At 38.3% G+C, this 19,664-nt stretch overlaps 1 protein-coding gene across 1 annotated transcript; it reads left to right on the top strand.

Annotated features, from left to right (window-relative positions):
• Positions 1–1,630: 1,630 nt before the first annotated feature.
• Positions 1,631–19,611, top strand: LOC127808853 (auxilin-related protein 2-like). Its single transcript, XM_052347520.1, has 7 exons — positions 1,631–1,998; positions 2,082–2,217; positions 2,357–2,457; positions 13,185–13,250; positions 13,558–13,647; positions 15,939–16,115; positions 19,198–19,611. Exons 1-7 carry the CDS (start codon positions 1,852–1,854, stop codon positions 19,243–19,245), a joined length of 765 nt encoding a protein of 254 aa, XP_052203480.1. The 5' UTR covers positions 1,631–1,851; the 3' UTR covers positions 19,246–19,611.
• The last annotated feature ends 53 nt before the right edge of the window (positions 19,612–19,664 follow it).

Genomic DNA, 19,664 nt, shown 5'->3' with positions numbered 1-19,664 from the left:
GATATTGTGTCTGGCAGGGGTGTCCAATTGAACTGTCCAATGGTGTAAAAAGACCAATTTAACCCTTTTAAATAAAGTTGCTGTGATGTCTCTCTTTCCTTAAAATCTTCATCTTCCTCTTCTGAGTTCTCTCCAATTGCTGCTGCCTATCTCCTTTATCTTCTCTCTCTCTCTCTCTCTCTCTCTCATTCTTTTCTGTTAAAACCTGAAATGAACATGGTCTCTCATTCTCTCTCTCTCTATCTCTATCATTCTTTTCTGTTAAAACCTGAAATAAACATGGTCTCTCATTCTTTTCTGTCGTTGAACACTGTCTGTCAAGGCCCATTCCACATCACTGCTCTCTTCTTTCTCCTTGATTTCTCCTATATTTATACATTAAGAAAACTTGAAAGCACCTCACTGTTAAGGCTAATGACAAAAACTGCAAATTGTTCAAATATGGGAACATCTTAGTCAAACAATCTTATATATCTAAAAAGGGTTCATAATATGGTTCTTCTACCTTTTGTAGAGTCCTACTTTTCTGATTCCAAATTATTCTCCACAAATACAAAAGAACTATTTTTGTTGGAAATCAAACCAGAATTCCACCTTATGCTTTCTTACCCTACCAACCATGCAATAACAGCAATGAGATGTCCAGTAAACACCTGCACCATAAATAAAGAACCTAAATCGACCCTCTTCCATCTATTGCACAATCAAATTTGCAAAAATAAGAAAGTAGAGAGATTAGGGGCTTTTCTGTGGGGACCAAGAGAAGGGTTGGTTTCTGTGCTCCACCTTCTCTTTGCTGGTGATACTATCTTATTTTCTGGGTCCAAGATTGTGTATGAACATATTTATATACCTTATTCAATCTGTGCATCCTATCATTGTTACAGGTGTTGCTAATTACCATGGGTATGCATCTATATGTATGTTACTTTTGCATGAACATACTGAAGAGAAAATGCTGTGCTTGTGTATCACCATTTCTGAATTCCAAACCATGCATATAGTTTCTGTTAGACATGCTTTGAATTGATTTGTATGGGAGTAGAAGTACTTAAAAAATCGCATTTTATGTAAGTGGTAGATGCACTGAATGGTGTTTACAAACTTTCTTATGAAGAGGCATGGTTGACCTACAATAGAAACATTTTAAGTTTAAAAACACCTTGAGAATCAAAAATATTTGAGAATTAACCACCCAAAACAAACATTTACTTGGTCAAACATCTAACTACGGTAAAACTGTGCTTTTTTTGTTTGATTAGTGACTGTATAACTGCTAATCTGTCCCTAATATGACTATAATTAGATCCATGTGTTTTCAACCAACCCAAGTAGAAATAGTTTGAATGCCATAATTGCCATTTCTGATTTCACCATGACAAAAAGTCATTTCCAAATTCCCTGCATATGGAACACAGAAGAATTGATTTTGCCTCCTGAGGGTAGGTTCCTTCAAAACTCTCTCATTCACATGATCACTTGAAGCTTATCATTGGTTTGAATTGTTTGATATAATATTCTTTTGAACTAAAACAACCTACCTAGAATCTTATCTGCAAATTATCTTCTAACTAGAAGAGTCATAACTTATTCCAGTTTAGCATTGGGTTTTATTGAACCCATGCACAAACTTGTCTTCTCAATTTCTACTCGTTCCTTGCTTGGTGTGCAGGAAAAAATACAAAGGGTAATTCTGCTAAAACAGCCTCCATCTCAGCAGAAGATCCATTTGTGGTTTTAGACCAATCTTCTTCCAAAGCAAATACATCTTCTGGGCTGTTCTCAGAACCATTTGAACAAAGTGCAGATGGCTCTGTTTTACATTCAGTTGATGACTTTGAGGATTTTGTCATGGGTGGGATGCAGACTAATAAGGCAAAAGAAAAATCAGATTTCTTCCAGAAAGAAAGAGTTGAGACTGCTCCGCATGATCTGGACTCCTTTTTCAGTATGGGTACTCAACCAAGCAGTGGGTCAAGACCCAAGGCCACAACATCAGTAAGACCTTACAAATTTATTCTTATATTAGGAGTCAATCGAAATCAGAAGATTAAAGCTACTATTTTGTGCTTATCATGCAGGACCCAGTGATTGATTCACTGTTTCAAAGCAGAGGAGGTTCTGGAGTGAAGCCAACTTCTTCTGGGACCTCATCCAAGATAAAGAAGTCTTCTTCTGCAACAAATGTTGTTAATGACTTCTCTTTCCTTTTTGGAGGTAGTGTCATCGCTGGAGTTCGGTTTTTATTTTAGCGCCACATATGTTCTCTTTGAATGGTTACCTTAGTGAATGAGACTCCTGCATACTGCGCATCATTGCTAATGTTGCTAATTACTTAATCTTTTTTTGTTTCCAGAAGCCTCCCCTTCATCTGGGGAATTTCAGGAAATTGAAGGTGAAAGTGAAGAAAGACGAAAATCCAGATTAAACCATCACATGAGAACTCAAAAGCGAATGGTATGTGTTCTCCCCTCCCTCCTCTATATTTTTTGAACAGTCATTTCAGTGCACCACAGCAACGTAAATTATACTCTTAATTCTTAAGAATGTTTTCTTTCACTATAATCACAATGTATATTTAAGTAAATTTATAAAAAAAGGAAGGCTTAGAATAGACCTTATTGGAAGGTACATATGCAAAATATTGGGAATAGGAATATTGTTATTGTTTGGATTAAACATGTGATGCTGCATCTCTATTTTCTCTAGACGAGTGCCTTGAGAAAGTGACATTTCTTTAACTTTTGTTACTGTCATTTTTTAATTATGTGATAATTACAAAAAACCTACTTAAGGTTTGTCATAATAGTCACTTTCTATTAAACTGTCACCTTATTACCTTACAGAAACCTACTTGAAATGTGTTCACTTTAAGGATAATTTCCCTAGAGGTCCCCTGTAGTTTTTTTTTGTTTTTTGCTCAGGCACCCCCTCCGTTAGTTTTGACCCTGACTGCGTCAATGCGATGGTACAAAAAGACGTTTTGATTTTGATCTTAACCATACTTAAGCCATTGGGTTAAAGCTAATGGGGGAAAACAAAAAGAAGATGAGCATGTGGTTGCTGGTGATTCCCCAATCAATCTCACTGGGCCTGCGAAGTTGCAGAGGAGCAGGGTTGTGATGAAGAAGGCAGCAGCAGCAGTGCATCTGTTGGCTGGCGATTTGCTAATCAATCCCACTGGGCCAACAAAGACGAGGAAGAGTGGGGTTGGCGACAGCGATGGAAAAGGCAACAGCGACAGTGCTGTTGTTCACCCTAAATCCAATTCTGCTTGCCATAAATCATTGGCAACTGAGCAAGAGAATGGGGTTTGCGACAATTAAAGGGAGGAGGTGAGACCCACCACCATTGGTTGGACAATTTGTCTGAGAAGGTATGGAGGATTTGCTGGAAAACAGTAGTTGTATATGCCCAAATCGTTGGTCATAACAATGTCAGTACATATATATACATATGATGAGAACCCAAAGAAAATCACAGAGACTGAATTCAATTTCGCCAACTTCAATCAGGTTACAAAAAAAAATTGGGCATTCGAAAGGCCCTTAACTCTCCCTAAGAATTCAATGCAAAATTCTTTCCTAGCCTCTATCAATTTCTCCCCCCTCTACATATTCTCCTCCCTCCTCAACCGAATTTTGTTTTGCACTTGTTGGGTTGTTACACAACCCAGCGATTTCCCCACTCTACCTCTATGCACATGGCTGGTTGTTATGCCAGCCAGCCATTTTACAACCTTGCCCCTGCCCCTTGGACCTTCTTTGATAAGTCCAGTGAACTGGGGACCTATCATTACCCCCCCCCCCCCCCCCAACTTTCACCTTGTTCTCAAGGTGGAAAAATGGAAATTGTTGTTGGATCAAGTGGTAAGGTTCTCAAGTAGCTTCCAATGGGGGTAGCCCTTTCCATTGTATAAGCACCTCTAATCCTCGTAAGTTCTTCCCGGTTCCTGGCCGTACTCCCAGCACTGCCTCCAGTTCCACCAACATCTCAAGGTTTTCATTCAGCTGTCGAGGAAGCTCCACATTAGCTTCAAATGCCTCTCTTGCCTCCCGTAGTTGGGACACGTGAAATACATGATGGATTGGGCAATGAGATGGCAGGATCAGCTTATAAGCTACTGGACCTACTTCTTTCTCAATTTCAAATGGACCATAATAGTGGGCAGCCAACTTTTCATTTGCACGGGCAATCAATGATTTTTGCCGATATGGCCTTAACTTCAAATAAACCAAGTCTCCTTCTTTGTACTTCACTTCCCTTCTTTTCAGATCAGCTCCTTTCTTCATCACTGCTTGTGCTCTCATCAGCTGGGCCTTTAATTCCTCAAGGATTAAATCTTTCTCAATCAGTTGCTGCTCCACCATTGAAACAGGGGTAATTCCCTTCTCAAACCTCAATAAGGGTGGTGGTTCTTGCCCATACATTTCTTGAAATAGAGTCACCTTGGTAGCAGTGTGGTAGGAGGTGTTATACTATAATTCAGCCCAAGGTAGCCACAGGTACCATGCCTTCGGTTTTGAGGAAGCAAAACAACGTAGGTAGGTTTCTAAAGTCCGATTAAGTACCTTAGTTTGCCCATCCGTTTGAGGTTGATGGACTGTGCTTCTGTTGAGTTTGGTACCTTATAGTCAGAACATCTCCTCCCAAAATTTGCTCATGAAAATTTTGTCTCTATCCGATATGATGGACCGTGACATTCCATGAAGCCTCACCACTTAATAAAAATTCATGCCACCTCCCCAGCTGTAAACGGGTATTTAAGGCCAATGAAATGCCCGTACTTACTAAGTCTGTCCACCACCACCAAAATTGAATCCATCTTGCCCGACTTTGGCAATCCCTCAATGAAGTTCATAGCAATGTCGTCCCAAATTTGGTTTGGGATAGGAAGAGGCTACAAGAGTCCCCCCGATGCTAAAGCCATATATTTATTTTGTTAGCAAACTGAGCAATCACTTACATACTTGTATATATCCCTCTTCATTCCCTGCCAACAGACATTTGCTACCACCCTTTTGTAGGTTTTTAAGAATCCTGAGTGTCCTCCTATACTCCCATCGTGCCCCTCACAAAGTAACAATGCAATGAGAGTGGATTCCTTGGGTAAATACAACTTGCCCTTGTAAAGGAGATGGCTGTCCACCAGCTGGAAGTTAGGGTGTGAAGTAGGATCAGCTTGGAGCTCCTTGATAATTCCTTGCAATCTTGCATCTGCCTTTACCTCACTGGCTAACTTATCCATTTGGACCACTTTAGGCATTGTTAAGGCCATTATTATTGCTGAGTGGCAAATTCGTGACAGCCCATCAGCAGCTTTATTCTCCAAACCTTGCCGATATTGTATCTCAAATTGGAACCCCATCAATTTCACCGTCCATTTCAAGTATTCCGGACTCACCACCTGCTGTTCCATCAAGTGTTTGAGACTCCTTTGATCTGTTCGAACCACAAACTTCCTGCCTAACAAATAATGTCTCCATTTTTTGCATAGCAAACACTAGCCATCAATTCTCTCTCATAAACAGATTTTTTCCTCCTTAACTAACTGAAAGCATGACTGAAATAAGCAATAGGCCTTTGCTCTTGCATTAATATAGCCCCCATACCTTGTCTTGAGGCATCAATCTCAATGACAAAGGGCTTCCCAAAGTTCGACAAAGATAAAACGGGTAGGGATACCATTTTAGCCTTAAGTTGCTGGAAGGCCTGTTCAGCTGCCACATCCCAAAAGAAGTTGTTCTTCCTTAATCTCTCCGTTAGAGGCCTTGCTAACTTGCCATAATCCCTCACAAAATGTCTATAATACCCCATAAGGCCAAGGAATCCCCTCAATTCCTTTACCGATGTAGGAGTAGGCTACTCTAACATAGCTTGTACCTTACTTCGATTGGCTGAAACCCCATGATGAGATATAATGTGGCCTAGATATTTAATTTCCAGCTGTCCAAACACACTTCTTCCCAAGGTAGTTAAAATCGAGATTTTAAAAGGGATCGAAAAAAGGTTCATAAAATCAGATCATAAAATCGAATCGTAAAATCGTAAGATTTTAGAGACAATTAAAAATATCATCTAATTTTTATAAATATGTTTATAATAACATAATTTTATAAAAAATAAATTAATATCATTTAATAATCTGATTATTCCTTATTATAACTCAAAAGATGATGCTTCCAAAATATAACTCAAAACAAACATGTTGGTATAGGCAATTTAGAGGCAAAATATAGCTTAAAATTCTTTAGAGGATGATTCCAATATTCTCCATTAGATTTAAGTTGCAATTTATACTTTAAGCGTAAAATTGTTTGGGGGTCTCTGAAGCGTAAAATTGTAAAATTGTACACCTAAAATCGGGATTTTATAGGATTTTATCCCAAATAAGATTTTACATGGGATTTGAATTGTTTGGGGGTCTCCGAAGCGTAAAATCGTACGAGTAAAATCGGGATTTTAACAACAATGCTTCTTCCCGTTGGCAAAGAGCCTGGTGTTTGCTAGTACATTTAAGACACAATATAAATGTTGTGTGTGCTGTTCAAAATCCCTACTATACACCAATATGTTATCGAAGAACACCAACACAAAACACCGCAAATATTCTCTGAAAACATCATTCATCAATGATTGGAAGGTGGTTGGAGCATTCGTCAACTTGAATGGCATTACTAGGAACTCGTAATGCCCTTCATGAGTCCTGAAAGCTGTCTTGGAAACATCCTCCGACTTGACTCTAATCTGATGGTAACCAGATTTCAAATCGAGCTTGGAGAAGACCTTGGTACCATGCAACTCATCAAGTAACTCCTCTATCACAGGAATGGAAAATTTATCCGGTATAGTGATTTTGTTCAAGACCTTATCGTCCACACAAAAACGCTACCCTCCATCCTTTTTTTTAACCAACAACATCGAACTCGAAAATGGGTTAGAACTAGGCTATATAATTCCAGCAACCAACATCTCCCCCTCCAACTTCTCAATTTCATGTTTTTGCAAATAGGGGTATCGATAGGGCCTTACACTAACCGGTGTGGTTCCTGAAACAAGATTGATGGTGTGATCCTTCCTCCTGCAAGGTGGCAGCCCCTCCAGTGTAGAGAAAACCCTCTCAAACTCAGCCAACACGGTCCCTCAGCATCATTGGAGCTTCCTTATGAGCTTCTTTGATCTCTGCCACCATGGTTCCCAACTCTAACAACATTCCTTCCCCATTCTCCTTAAAGGCCTTCACCATCGCCTTCAAGGACACCAAGGTCTTACTCATGCTAGGGTCCCCTTGCAATGTTACTGTTATGCCTCCTATTTTAAATTTCATTGTGAGGGCGCCTTCCAATCCACATTCATTCTTCCAACTGCTGCTAGCCACTTCATTCCCAAAATCACATTTGAGCTCCCCAAGTCTAGAGATAAAAAATCCTCTACAATTTGTAAATTTTGGAGATTAAGCTTCACTCGCAAATTCCAGCCCCTTGCACTGCCATTCCAGTTCCCATAACTACCCCATATCTCGTTTTCTCCTCCCTTGGTAAAGCCAATTGCTGCACTAGCTCGGTTGCTATAAAGTTATGAGTCGCCCCTCCATCGATAAGCACCACTACCGGCTGCCCCTCTATGTCTCCCTTGAGCTTCATAGTTTGTGGTGTAGTCAATTCAACTACAAAATTCATGGAGAGCTCAATGACCTCCCCACCTTGCCCCGACTCTCTTACTACCTCTTCCAACGTTTCTCCCTCTTCTACCTCTTCATCATATATCATCATTGCTTGCAGCTCTTTATTTCTGCACTTATGGCCTATGGTATACTTCTCATCACATCGAAAACATAGGCCCTTATCCCGTTTTGCCTTCCACTTAGCCTCGCTAAGCCGTTTGAAGGGTGGGTTACTCTCTCTCTCCCATTGGCCTATGGTCGATATGGGTTAGGAGGATTGACCGTCGTCGATTTTGGGGGTTGTTGTGAGGGTGGAAGAATTCCCCCTCGCTGGTAAGTCGAAATTGGGTTCAACATGGCCTGTCCTTTGTTCAAACCTAATCCAATTGCACCTCCTTGAACCACCTGATTCCGCTCCTCTATACGTTGAGCTAAGTCCATCATCTGCTCCAAACCCCTTGGCCTCAACACCCTCAACTCAACCTTGATATTAGGTTTTAAACCATTAATGAAATGCCCTTCCAGCATGGTTTCCGACAAGTTTTCAAGAGGCGATGCCAATGTCTCAAAGCATTGGCGATACTCCATGACAATTCCCTTTTGCTGGAGGGCTAGAAACCTCTCTTCAACGGAGTCTTCTTGGGTGGGTCGGAAGCGACTTCTCAACAGGAACTTGAAGTCCTCCCAATCCCTCACCCTTCGTCGTTTTTCCTCCCATTGGAACCATGACAGAGCAACACCCTCCAAACACAGTGCTGCTGCATCTAACTTCTCCTCATCAGTCATCCCAATCACTGCAAAATACCGTTCGACTCGGAATATCCAGCCATCCGGATCTTCGCCTTTGAAGAGGGGCATCTCCAACTGTCGCCCTCGGACTTTCAATCGCCAATCCCCCTCGGAACTGTTTTGGTGTGCTGTACTCCTACTTCCGGCATCGCCTCGGAATCCTGAATGAATTTCAAAGGCTGGCCTCCCAGCTTCTCCTTGTTCTACCGCTCTTGTTCCTACTCTTCCCACCTCGTTCTCATCCACGCAAACTGCTCCAGCAAGTTCGCGACATTCTTCTCCACCGATTGAACCTCACCCCTCATGGCATCAACTCTCCATTGCATGCCTTCCATCCTCCCTTCCAATTAACCTACTCAGTCTGTCAGGTTCACCATCAGGATCGGTGATGCTTTGATACCAAAATGCTGGGAACCCAAAGAAAATCACAGAGACTGAATTCAATTTCACCAACTTCAATCAGGTTACAAGAAAAAATTGGGCATTTGAGAGGCTCTTAACTCTCCCTAAGAACTCAATGCAAAATTCTTTCTTACCCTCTACCAATTTCTCCCCCCTCTACATATTCTCCTCCCTCTTCCTCAACCGAATTTTGTTTTGCACTTGTTGGGTTGTTACACAACCCGGTGATTTCTCCCTTCTACCCCTACGCACATGGCTGGTTGTTTTGCCAACCAGCCAATTTACAACCCTGCCCCTACCCCTTGGACCTTCTTTGATAAGTCCAGTGAACCAGGGGCCTATCAACATACATTTATGTCTGTATATATCAACTCGTGTTAAGTTAATCAATATCAATTTGTAGCAATATCTCTCTCCTTACACTGCCATTGCCAATGACCTCAACACCAGCTTATTGTGTCTTTGTGTTTTCATTGATCTGGGGCTTTCTTTGATTAGATTTGTGTTTCTTCCCCCTTTGCCAGCCACTGTTTTTTTTTGCAATTAAATTTAAAACACTAAGCTCTACTCTGGTTAAATCTAACCCAACTTCAGTTAAATTGACATTGTTATTGCCAAAACTAACAGAGGGGTTGTCTAAGTAAAAAATGAAAACCATAGGGTGTGTTTGGGAAAAATGTCCAAACAACAGGATGTGTGGAGCAGGTTGCCTTTGATTTAATAAAGACCTACCTAATGTGTCAATCCTCATTCTTTCTATTATGAAACCTGTCAGGTTCTTAGGGTTTTAGTAGGACGTAGCAATTTGATTTGCATATCAGCTGTAGCATATTAATTATGTAGAGAGCAGTTACAACTTGTAACTGAATTGTAATAGTGATTGATTAGCTATATATAAAAGCTAATCACGTTGTTTGTAGGCATTCAATGAATTACTAAAATTTGAGTTTCTCAATTCTCTCTCTCTCTCTCTCTCTCTCTCAATCTCTCTCTCAGAAATTCGGAATTCTCTATTTCTCTCTCTCTCTCTCTCATCTTTCTATTCTTCTATCTCTCTCAATTTTCTTCTCAAATTCTCCCTATTTTCTGCCTTAATTCTCTCCACTTTCCTCCCTAATTCTCGCCATTGGCTGAGAATTTACACTGTTAGGTCCAGGTTCCTGATAAATTGGTATCAGAGTTGTTCCTTGGCCACCAATTTAGCTCCTTCTGGAAATTAGTTATGGCGGATGGAACTTGTATAAAACAGTTTGAGTCTCAGTTGCAATAGATGAATGCAACAGTCTCTGATCTGCAGATTCGAGTGGCTTATTTGGAAGCAGGATCCAACTGGAATCATGAGGCGACCAGCCAGAACCATGAGGCCATCAGTGCGTTGGACAGAAAGTTGAAAGCCTCTGTGGATGGAATTAATAGGAGGTTAGATGAATTTATGATGATGTCTTCAAAATTGTATCAAGTAAGTCTTCCTTATGATTTTCCTCCTAAGGAAAGACCAAATCCACTCCTACCAGGAAATGGAGTGATTCATAGAATTCCACAATTCAACTTGCTGGAGGACTTTCTGTTGAAGGAGAAGGCTGATCAAATTCTGGAAGTTATTGGTGGTGATGCTACTAACATGACGTGTCCTTCAATCTATGGATGAATACGGCAAGGTGCCTAGTTCAAGCAGCATCAAAGTGTTCTTGACTAGGATTTGAATATGTTCAAATCATTTGACCTTGCCTCCGTCACAAGCTCAATGAACATAGTCAAAGATCCTCTTCCTCTAAAGCATCACCCTTTACTTGGTCATGGAAAAGTCCAGCCACTTGTAGGCATGTTTTATCCATAGGACATTACAGCCCAAGGTGATTTTAGGTTTGTCAAGGAAGATCAAAATTTTCCAACTAAACCAACTCAAAATCTTTCACTTGAGGTGGAAGATTTGGATATCCCAAGGAGTGATCTGGCTCTGAAAGAGAGAATCGGATCAGGTTTCTTTGGTGTTGTCCATCATGCTGATTGGTAATGCTCGGATGTTGCTGTAAAGATTCTTATGTATCAAGATTTCCACCTAGAGCGATTGCGACAATTTTTGAGGGAGGTCACAATTATGAAACACCGACGTTATCCAAATATTGTTCTTTTCATGGGAATTGAAGTCTCCAAATCTTTTGGTTGACAAGAAGTATACAGTAAAGGTTTGTGATTTTGGCTTATTCCGCTTAAAAGCTAGCACATTTCTTTCTACAAAATCAACAGCAAGAAAATCCTGAATGGATGGCTCTAGAAGTTCCCCGTGATGAATCATCCAATGAGAAGGCAGACGTATACAGCTTTGGTGTGAAATTATGGGAAATTCCATGGAACCCATACTCTATTGGTCTGATATAATGGTCCTGTTACTACTTCCAGTTCTACTTTACCTCAACTAACTACAGCTGGAAATTTCAAGATTTGTGCAATCAGTTTCCCGTGCTGCTCTGCTTCTTTGTTTTTCTTGAGGACAAGAAAATTTTCAAGAGCAGAAAAATGTCAAGTTCGTAGGGTTTCTGTAGGATGTAGCAATTTGATTTGCATATCAGTTATAGCATATTAATTCTATAGAGCACAGTTACAACTTGTAACTGAATTGTAACAGTGATTGATTAGCTATATATAAAGCTAATCAAGCTGTTCGGAGGCATTTAATGAATTACTAAAATTTAGTTTCTCTATTCTCTCTCTCTCTCTCTCTCAATCATTTTCTCTTTCTCGCATGCTTCTGTTCTTCTCTCTCCCAATTTTCTTCTTAAATTCTCCCTAATTTCTGCCTTAATTCTTGCCACTTTCTACCCTAATTCTTGCCATTGGCTGAGAATTTACACTGTCAGGTCCAGGTTCCTGACAAAACCATGCTAGCAGCTCTAAAATCACATTTGAGATTTATATGCTATTTGTATAGATTTCTTCCACAGATTTTTCCGAGGCCTCTAAGACCACTTCTGGCTTATAAACTTTTTTCATTTGAAACAGCTCTAAAGCTTTCCCTGTAGTTGACTTTTACACCCCCCCCCCCCCTCTTGACTTTCAACTTTTACTGACAGTTTTCTCTACCCTTTGAAGTGTGGACTATTTTTTGCGAATTTTCCTCCACATAGATCTAGACTTTAGGTCTTTGTTAGGTTAAAAATGGTCCAAGTAGGTCTCTGTAAGGTTACAGTAAGTTTAATGGAAAGTGAATATTATGAAAATCTTAGGTAGGTTTCTGTAAATATATATGTATATATATTTATATATATATATATATTGCTAGAAGTAAATATTAATTACTTATTCTACAAGAACCATAGTTTTGCATCATAAACCGAAGTGGAAACAATTCCAAGTAATAGTTTCTGTTTTTTTGTACGCTTAGTTGCTTCACCTAAAGTGCAATTATACAACTAAATGGTAGTCCATGCAACATGAATGGTATTGTTTGGGTGTGGATTTTTGTCTATCGGATTTTATTAAATTATCATCTTTATTGCCACTAGGACTGTTATAATTGGGAGCACTGGCAGTCCAAGAAATCACCCTAAGAACCAACAAATATGTTCATTCTTAAACACTCTCTCAATCCTCTTGGTTTGGACACAAACATCACAACAGAAAATAAATGCAATCAAAACAGAATAGAAATAAGAAACGCAAACCACAAACACAAGACAACAGATTTATCCTGGTTCAGATTGCAATATGCAATCCTACATCCAGCCTCTAAAACCTCCCGAGAGCAGCCTCCTTTGGTTACCAGAATGCGATCAGTACAAACCCTCACGATTACAAGCCTTAAAGATTACAAAGGACTATTCTATTACACAGCCTTTTCTCTTCTACTTTCTCATGAGAATGATACTCATCCATGCCTAGACCACTGTCCTATTTATAGAATAATAGGATGTTAACTTCTAGGACCCTTATAACCGGTATAGACATTACCGGTTTTGACCCCCCAACTTAATTATAAATACAAGTTGGTAACCGCCTATCTATGCCCTCTAAATTCCGATGCATTCTTACTGCCTATATGCTGGATTTCTTGAGACAACACTCTAACGAGGACAGGGCTAATTTCATATTTGTAACACACTTCATTTGTTTAAGATGAAATGGTGTTCACAAACTAACAAAGAGCTTTTTATTTATATTTTATGGTAACTTCTTAAACATATTTGCTTGGTGCATATCCATCTAAAGTGTCAAGATATGTCTCATTGCACAATCCACGTGTCCAACTCTGCTAGTATTAGAATTTAGAGGAGTACGCAACAGAATTGGTAGTTATGAATACCAGCCTGACCTTTTTGGGACTGTTTATTAGGCAAAAGCGTTGGCAGAAAAGAATCAACGAGACTATCAGACTCAGCAGGAGCAACAAGAGAGACATGTAAGTATTTTCATTAAAAGTGATGATATTACAAATTGAATTTCTGGATCACGGATTTGTGGCAATGAGCATCTGCTGTTTGTCTTATTCTGCCCCTTCTTTCAGCATAGTAAGACATAGTACCAACTGAAAGATTCTTAAGTTAGTTGATCTTTCTATGAGATTACAAGATGTTGAATTTTTGGGTAACTGATTTCTGATAACGAGCATATACTGTTTGTGCTATTCTCTCCTTTTGGCATAGTAAGACATAATAGCAACTGAAAATTCTTAAGTTGATTGATCTTTCTTTGCCCTTGCATTTCAGAGGATTGCTGAAACTCTCAGTGACGATATAAAGCGTTGGGCTGCAGGGAAGGAAGGGAACTTGCGTGCACTGTTGTCTTCATTGCAATATGTGTGTTTCTACTGTTTACTCTGTTTTAATTCTTTGCTTTATTTCTTGTAGCATTTTGAGTTGCATAACATCATCAGGTTGCAGTCTAGTCTTACTTTCTTACATCATATGTTCAATTCTCTTTCTTAGTAAAGTAATTTTGGTTTTAAAATATTATGAAGAATAAAGAGAATATTAATCTTTCTATTTTCAATACTCACTCTACTCAATGAAACAAAGATTTCACCTCCAAAGTTAGATACTTCTTGAGTGAAGTGAATGAAAAATAAAGGTAGATTCAAAGGTATGAACAAAATGATAAGGGACCTTTACCTCTATGCTTGACAGAAGTTGTCTCATCGTGACTGCATGACCACATATTCATAGCTGCAATTTAGTTATTTAAACTTTTCTTTTTGTTGGTTGTCGTCACAAACATTGAGTTGACAGCATAGATACCTATTACCTTTACTCAGCCTTCAGAGAAACAATAGGGTTTGTTGTTGCTTGGACTTCAAGACTGTTTTTGAAGAAATGGTGGGTAAATAATATTCTGGATTTCATCTTGATTGATTTCATGTACAAAACCATGGCCATATTCTCTATGAGGTCATTATATCCTAGTTCATGTATAAGGAGTTTCCTACCAAGTTTTCTTTTGTCTTCCTCTCCCTTTTTTGCTACAAATTTCCTTCATTTCTTCCGCTCATCTCACAAGTGCTTCTATAGGTCAAAGCTTAATTATATCTGAAGATGGTGTAATTAGCCTCGTCTTGCTGTTTTTGCTGTCATATTACTTGTATTTTTTATATCAGCTGTGATACTTTCATATTTACTGCAATATATTCTTTCCTTAACTGAATTGAATACCTAGAATCTTTTTAGGGTCAACAACAAATTTTGATATTTGTAGAATTTATGAGTTAATTTTATGAATAAATAATCAAGTCATCCACTTCATTAAAGTCAAATACTGAGTATTATCCTCTTTATTTACCTTTTGTGAGAACAATTATTTTTCCTTTTCCCAGATTAGTCCATTACTTGAGAACAGTGATCCATAAAACCGAACCAAGGTGTTGGTGAAAAGCTTAGTTGAGTTAAGCTAGCATAGTCTATTTTTCATCTACTTAAAATATTTTGTTTTATACACACACACACACACACACACATATATATATATATAACAGGAATATATGAAAGAAATTAAATTTAGTTATCTTTTTTATTTAAAGAAGCATAAATGGATTGTAAAAACAGCAGGCAATTAGGCTTTGAAAGGGTAGGACAAGACACCTACCTCTTTGGCTCTCCCTTATTTATAACTCTAGAATTTACAGTTTACAAATCTAGAAAAGGAAAGAATATACTTAGAAACATTCTCCTAATTGCAGCTAATATACAATAACTGTCATTTAGATTGATTGCTATCTTCCTTTTTGTCTTCCGTGATTTATGCCGTAGAATCTTCCATTTACAGCCTTGCACCACAAAGTCAACCTTTCTGTAATAGCCACATACACACGGCTGTACCAGCTGTTTACCTGAGAATCCAACATAGATAAAGAAACAAGTGACTGGGAGGTCATGGGTTTGAGTTGTAACAATCTCTTTAACAAGAGTAAGGTTATGAACAGGAACAACTCTTTTCCAACCTTGTAAAGCCAGGAGCCTTAGAATTGGGAATGCCACCTTTTTTAAGAATATATGGATAAAGTGAAGCACACTTGACAATATAACACAAAAGGCATTCTATTTATTACTTAAAAATTTGGTCAAAAGACAAATAGATTATGTGCATTACATGATCTCAGAGTAGTGAACCATGAATAGAGCATCTACAATGACAAGATATGGTAGCTTGGAATGGAGCATGATAGATTGTGCGAAAAAAAGTGATTCTAATATTTCTCAGAAGAATTCGGATTCTTCTACAGTTTGGGGTGATTGTAAACAGAAACAGATAGTTTTGAAGCTAAGTTTCATGGGCATAAAAAGTTTCAAGAATTAGTTTAAAAGTAAAACCCTTCTCAGCACCATGCCACAGATCAGATGATGCCTGAAAGAGATTCAACATGATTGGGGCGCTGGACATTTTAGCTTAAGACCTTGTAAGATATTACTTCTAGTATGGAAATGAGATGTTTACTTATTTCTACAAACACCTTTCCATTGAGTAACTTCTTTGAATTTGGAGCGCAAAACAACTTTTTTTTTTGTGTTTGTCTTTGTTTGTCATCATATGGTCTCTACATGTGGGCAATTTGTTATAAAATGGAATAATCCTCTTTTATCTGTGGAATGATGACCAGGTTTTATGGCCTGAATGCGGCTGGCAGCCAGTTTCATTGACAGATTTGATTACTTCTGTCTCTGTGAAAAAGGTTTATTATAAAGCTACCTTATGTGTCCATCCTGATAAGGTCCAACAAAGAGGTGCCAACGTTCAACAGAAGTTCATTGCTGAGAAGGTTTTTGATCTTCTCAAGGTATTTTGCTGTCTTTCTGATGTAATATATGAAATTGATGACTTTCTCCTATGACTTAAAAATGCGTCTTCCACCTTCACAGCCAATATTCTCTTGACCTTCTAGTTTCATGAGAAAGAGTTATTGCAATGAAAAATATGTTAGAATAGAATTCTCAAGGAAAAATGATTGGATAGTTTAGGTCATTGTTCACAATGCTTTATCTGGATGCTATGGGCTAATCATTTTACTTTTTATAAATTGGGGCTTGTCAGGCAAGGCAGGCCAAGCAGAATGATTACACATACACATATAGAAGCTACATCCAGCATTAAAAACCTACTAGGAATGTTTTGTTTGTGTTCTTTCACTTCACATTTACATTCCCATTTTAACTTAAGATTTTTAACTTTTCTTGACATTGTCCAATTGCATTCACTGAAGAAAGCATACTAAAAAACCATCCAGACCAAAAGGCTTTTCAGCTATCGAGCAGATTAGCAACTTGCCATCTTAAAAATGGATGAACTCACAAAATAAATCCAAGAAGAGGTGTCTTGGTGTATTTTATTTACAAATGATATACCCTTGGTGAATATAAAGCTTGAATTATGGAATGATACCTGGGAATTTACGGGCTTCAAGTTGAGCAAGCCGGGAATCAAATACATGAATGCAACTTTAGGAAAAATAGAAGTGTGTATGATATCATGGTGAGACGTAAACGTCGAGTTATTCCTAACGAGCATCAATTCAGATATCTTGGATTAGTTTTTTTGAAATGAATGGGGAATTATTGAGAATGTTATGGCAAGGTTTCATGTAATTGTAAAATTCTTTTAAAGCTAAAAGAAAAGTTTTGTCAATTGGCTATAAGACTATCTTGTTTTATGACATGGAATGTTGGGTTGTAAGTACAAAAATGTGAGTTGAAAAGTAAAGCTAATCAAAATTTGTAGAAAGGTTCTAGAAGGAAGAATGATGAAGAAAGGATTGTAGGTAGTTATTTTGTCGCCAACTCTACACCCAATGCTATTATTTAAAATAAGATTTACATCATAATCAATAATAGACAGCTATTAATCAGCTCAAGATTATAGTCATCAATAAATCAATCAATGAAAGTTGTAGCTATTAATCATCCCAAGTTTGTAGCAATCAACACTCCCTCTCAAGACAGTGCATAGAGATTTCTGATGCCCATCTTGTGCATACTAGAATGAGAACATTTACCACTAAGACCCTTGGTAGATGTCAGCCAACCAACTTCGGACTTCACAAAAGGTATGCACAGCTGAATATCATCTAACTGTTCCTTGATTAAATGTCTATCAATCTCAATGTGTTTTGTCCTATCATGCCTGAGTTGGGTTATTTGCAAAATCATCTTAGCCTTATTGTCACAAAATAGGATGAGAGGTTTGTCATTAATTAATTCTGTCATGATCGTCTCAAGCCACAAAAGTTCAGACACCATGAGCCATCACTTTATATTCTACCTCAACACTTGATCAAGCTACCACTGTTGCTTCTTGCTTCTCCAAGAAACCAAATTGCCGCTTATGAACATCCAATAGCCTGTTGTGGTCCTATTATCTGGGGAACTTTACCAATTAAAATTGGTGTAGGCCTCTATCCTCAAATGCACATGGTTGTCAAATAACTACCTGATGCAGAACCGCAAACAAAGGACACAAGAATAAACTGAAAACCCAATAATCAATATCAGTCATCAAAACTAACTTCAATTATAACCTATATAGAGGAAACTAATAACTATAGTTATGCTCTGACTAGGATTGCATAATCCCCACTCTGATTAGGGTTTGAATGGAACCTACTAACTAAAGGAATCAAATGAAATTAGGAAACAAACAGAAATAAAACAAATAAATATTAATTCCTAGTATCTACTTTTCTGTCCTATGTCAAAAGGGCTCAAAGGAGAGTCATACCTATCAAAAGAACGGGGTTTGGATCAACAAAGGAGAAAAACTCTTGGGTTTGCACATGGGTTTATAAGGAATCAAACATCCTACAAATGGTGGTCTTCAGGGCATGTAATATATATAAGGAGGCTCTTAATCATAAGTAACTGATATGATACCCTTGGGCTTGATATTGAGTGTTGGATCCCCCCCCAAAAAATACCTGATTTGATTTTTGCTAGAAAAAAAAGCCTGATCAAAGAAAATAGGACAGCGAAACCTTGTCAGATCAAGATGGGGCTTCCAGATTTCTTGGTCGCAGGAAGGAGAGGCTGTCATTGGTGTTGTTAGATGGCTTATCAGTAAGGTAGCATCATGTTGATATCAATATGATGCCACTGTTTTATGAAAATAAAATCAATAACGTTCTGGTACCAAATTGAAAAGTGAAACTAATGAAAATTTTACAGCAAGGTTGCAGAAGGAAGAATGATGAAGAAAAGGTTGTAGGTAGTTACAACTCTACACCCCTTCTATTTATGCTATTACTCCAAATAAGGAAATAGTACATCAAGACTAATAATAACACAGTTACAGCTATCAATTAACTCAATATTGTAGCCATTGACAATGTGCAAAATATGAGTGTAACTGAGATGAAAAGATGCGAGGCCATATGAGAAAATGCAAAAATAGGTATCAGATTATTTGTGATAAAAACTATTGAAGATGAAATGCACAAGATGTGATTAAGATATTTTTAATACATGAGAAGAAGACTGATAAATGCCTTTGCAAGGAGAGTGGATGGAAAGAAAAAGTAACAAAAAAGGTAGAGAAAGACCAAAGAAAATTGGGTAGAAAACTTCTAGACAAAAAAATGAGATGCAACAGCCTTATATAGCCATGGGTAGAGATGATTGATGGCAGGTTTTGAACCCCAATAAATACAAAGCTTCTCTCTGGCAGGTTTTCCTCTGTGAGTTGCATTTCTAGGACTAAGATAAATCACTTTTGGTCTTGATTTTTCCTCTGGAAGCAAACATCCTAGGGTATTGTTTTGTGGATTCCTGAAAATGAAAACAATGTACCATGTTATTATGTTGGGCCCCCAAAATTATCTTTCACTGATTTCTATAGTTTGTTTACATTTGATCTATTTGATATTGAAACAGGAAGCTTGGAACAAATTCAACTCAGAGGAGCTTAAGTACAGTGGTTGAGCTCCTTCCACTGTCAAACCACAAGCTTTATTGAATCCAGGCCATGCAGGAAATGCCTGCTGAAATGTCGTAATGCAACTCCCGAATGCAATGAGCTTAATGTTGCGTCAAGTCTTTCTTTTCAATTGAGGGGCTTGGAGGTCATTGCTGCCAGACGGCGTAGAATGACCCGTTAGATGTGTATTGGAGTGAGTGGTTGTTGTATAGCAATGGAATCGCCCAAGAAGTTTCCTGGGCCACGGAATATAAATAGTTTGCATTTGTTGAATTTATGCCTTCGTGTTTTAAATGTAGTTAGGACAGAAATCGCCTGTCACGTGTACATTGCCTTTTCTTTCTTTCTGTGAATTAGCTTTCCCTGTTGTCTCTCCTTGTCTAACGTTCTTACTTAGGCAGAAGCATATTGCTGGACATTAATT

This window comes from Diospyros lotus, chromosome 8 (assembly GCF_014633365.1).
Source record: "Diospyros lotus cultivar Yz01 chromosome 8, ASM1463336v1, whole genome shotgun sequence".
In the NCBI taxonomy this organism is placed as follows: domain Eukaryota; kingdom Viridiplantae; phylum Streptophyta; class Magnoliopsida; order Ericales; family Ebenaceae; genus Diospyros; species Diospyros lotus.
Note: the sequence above shows the minus strand (reverse complement) of the source record. Positions and strands in the feature narration are given on the sequence as shown.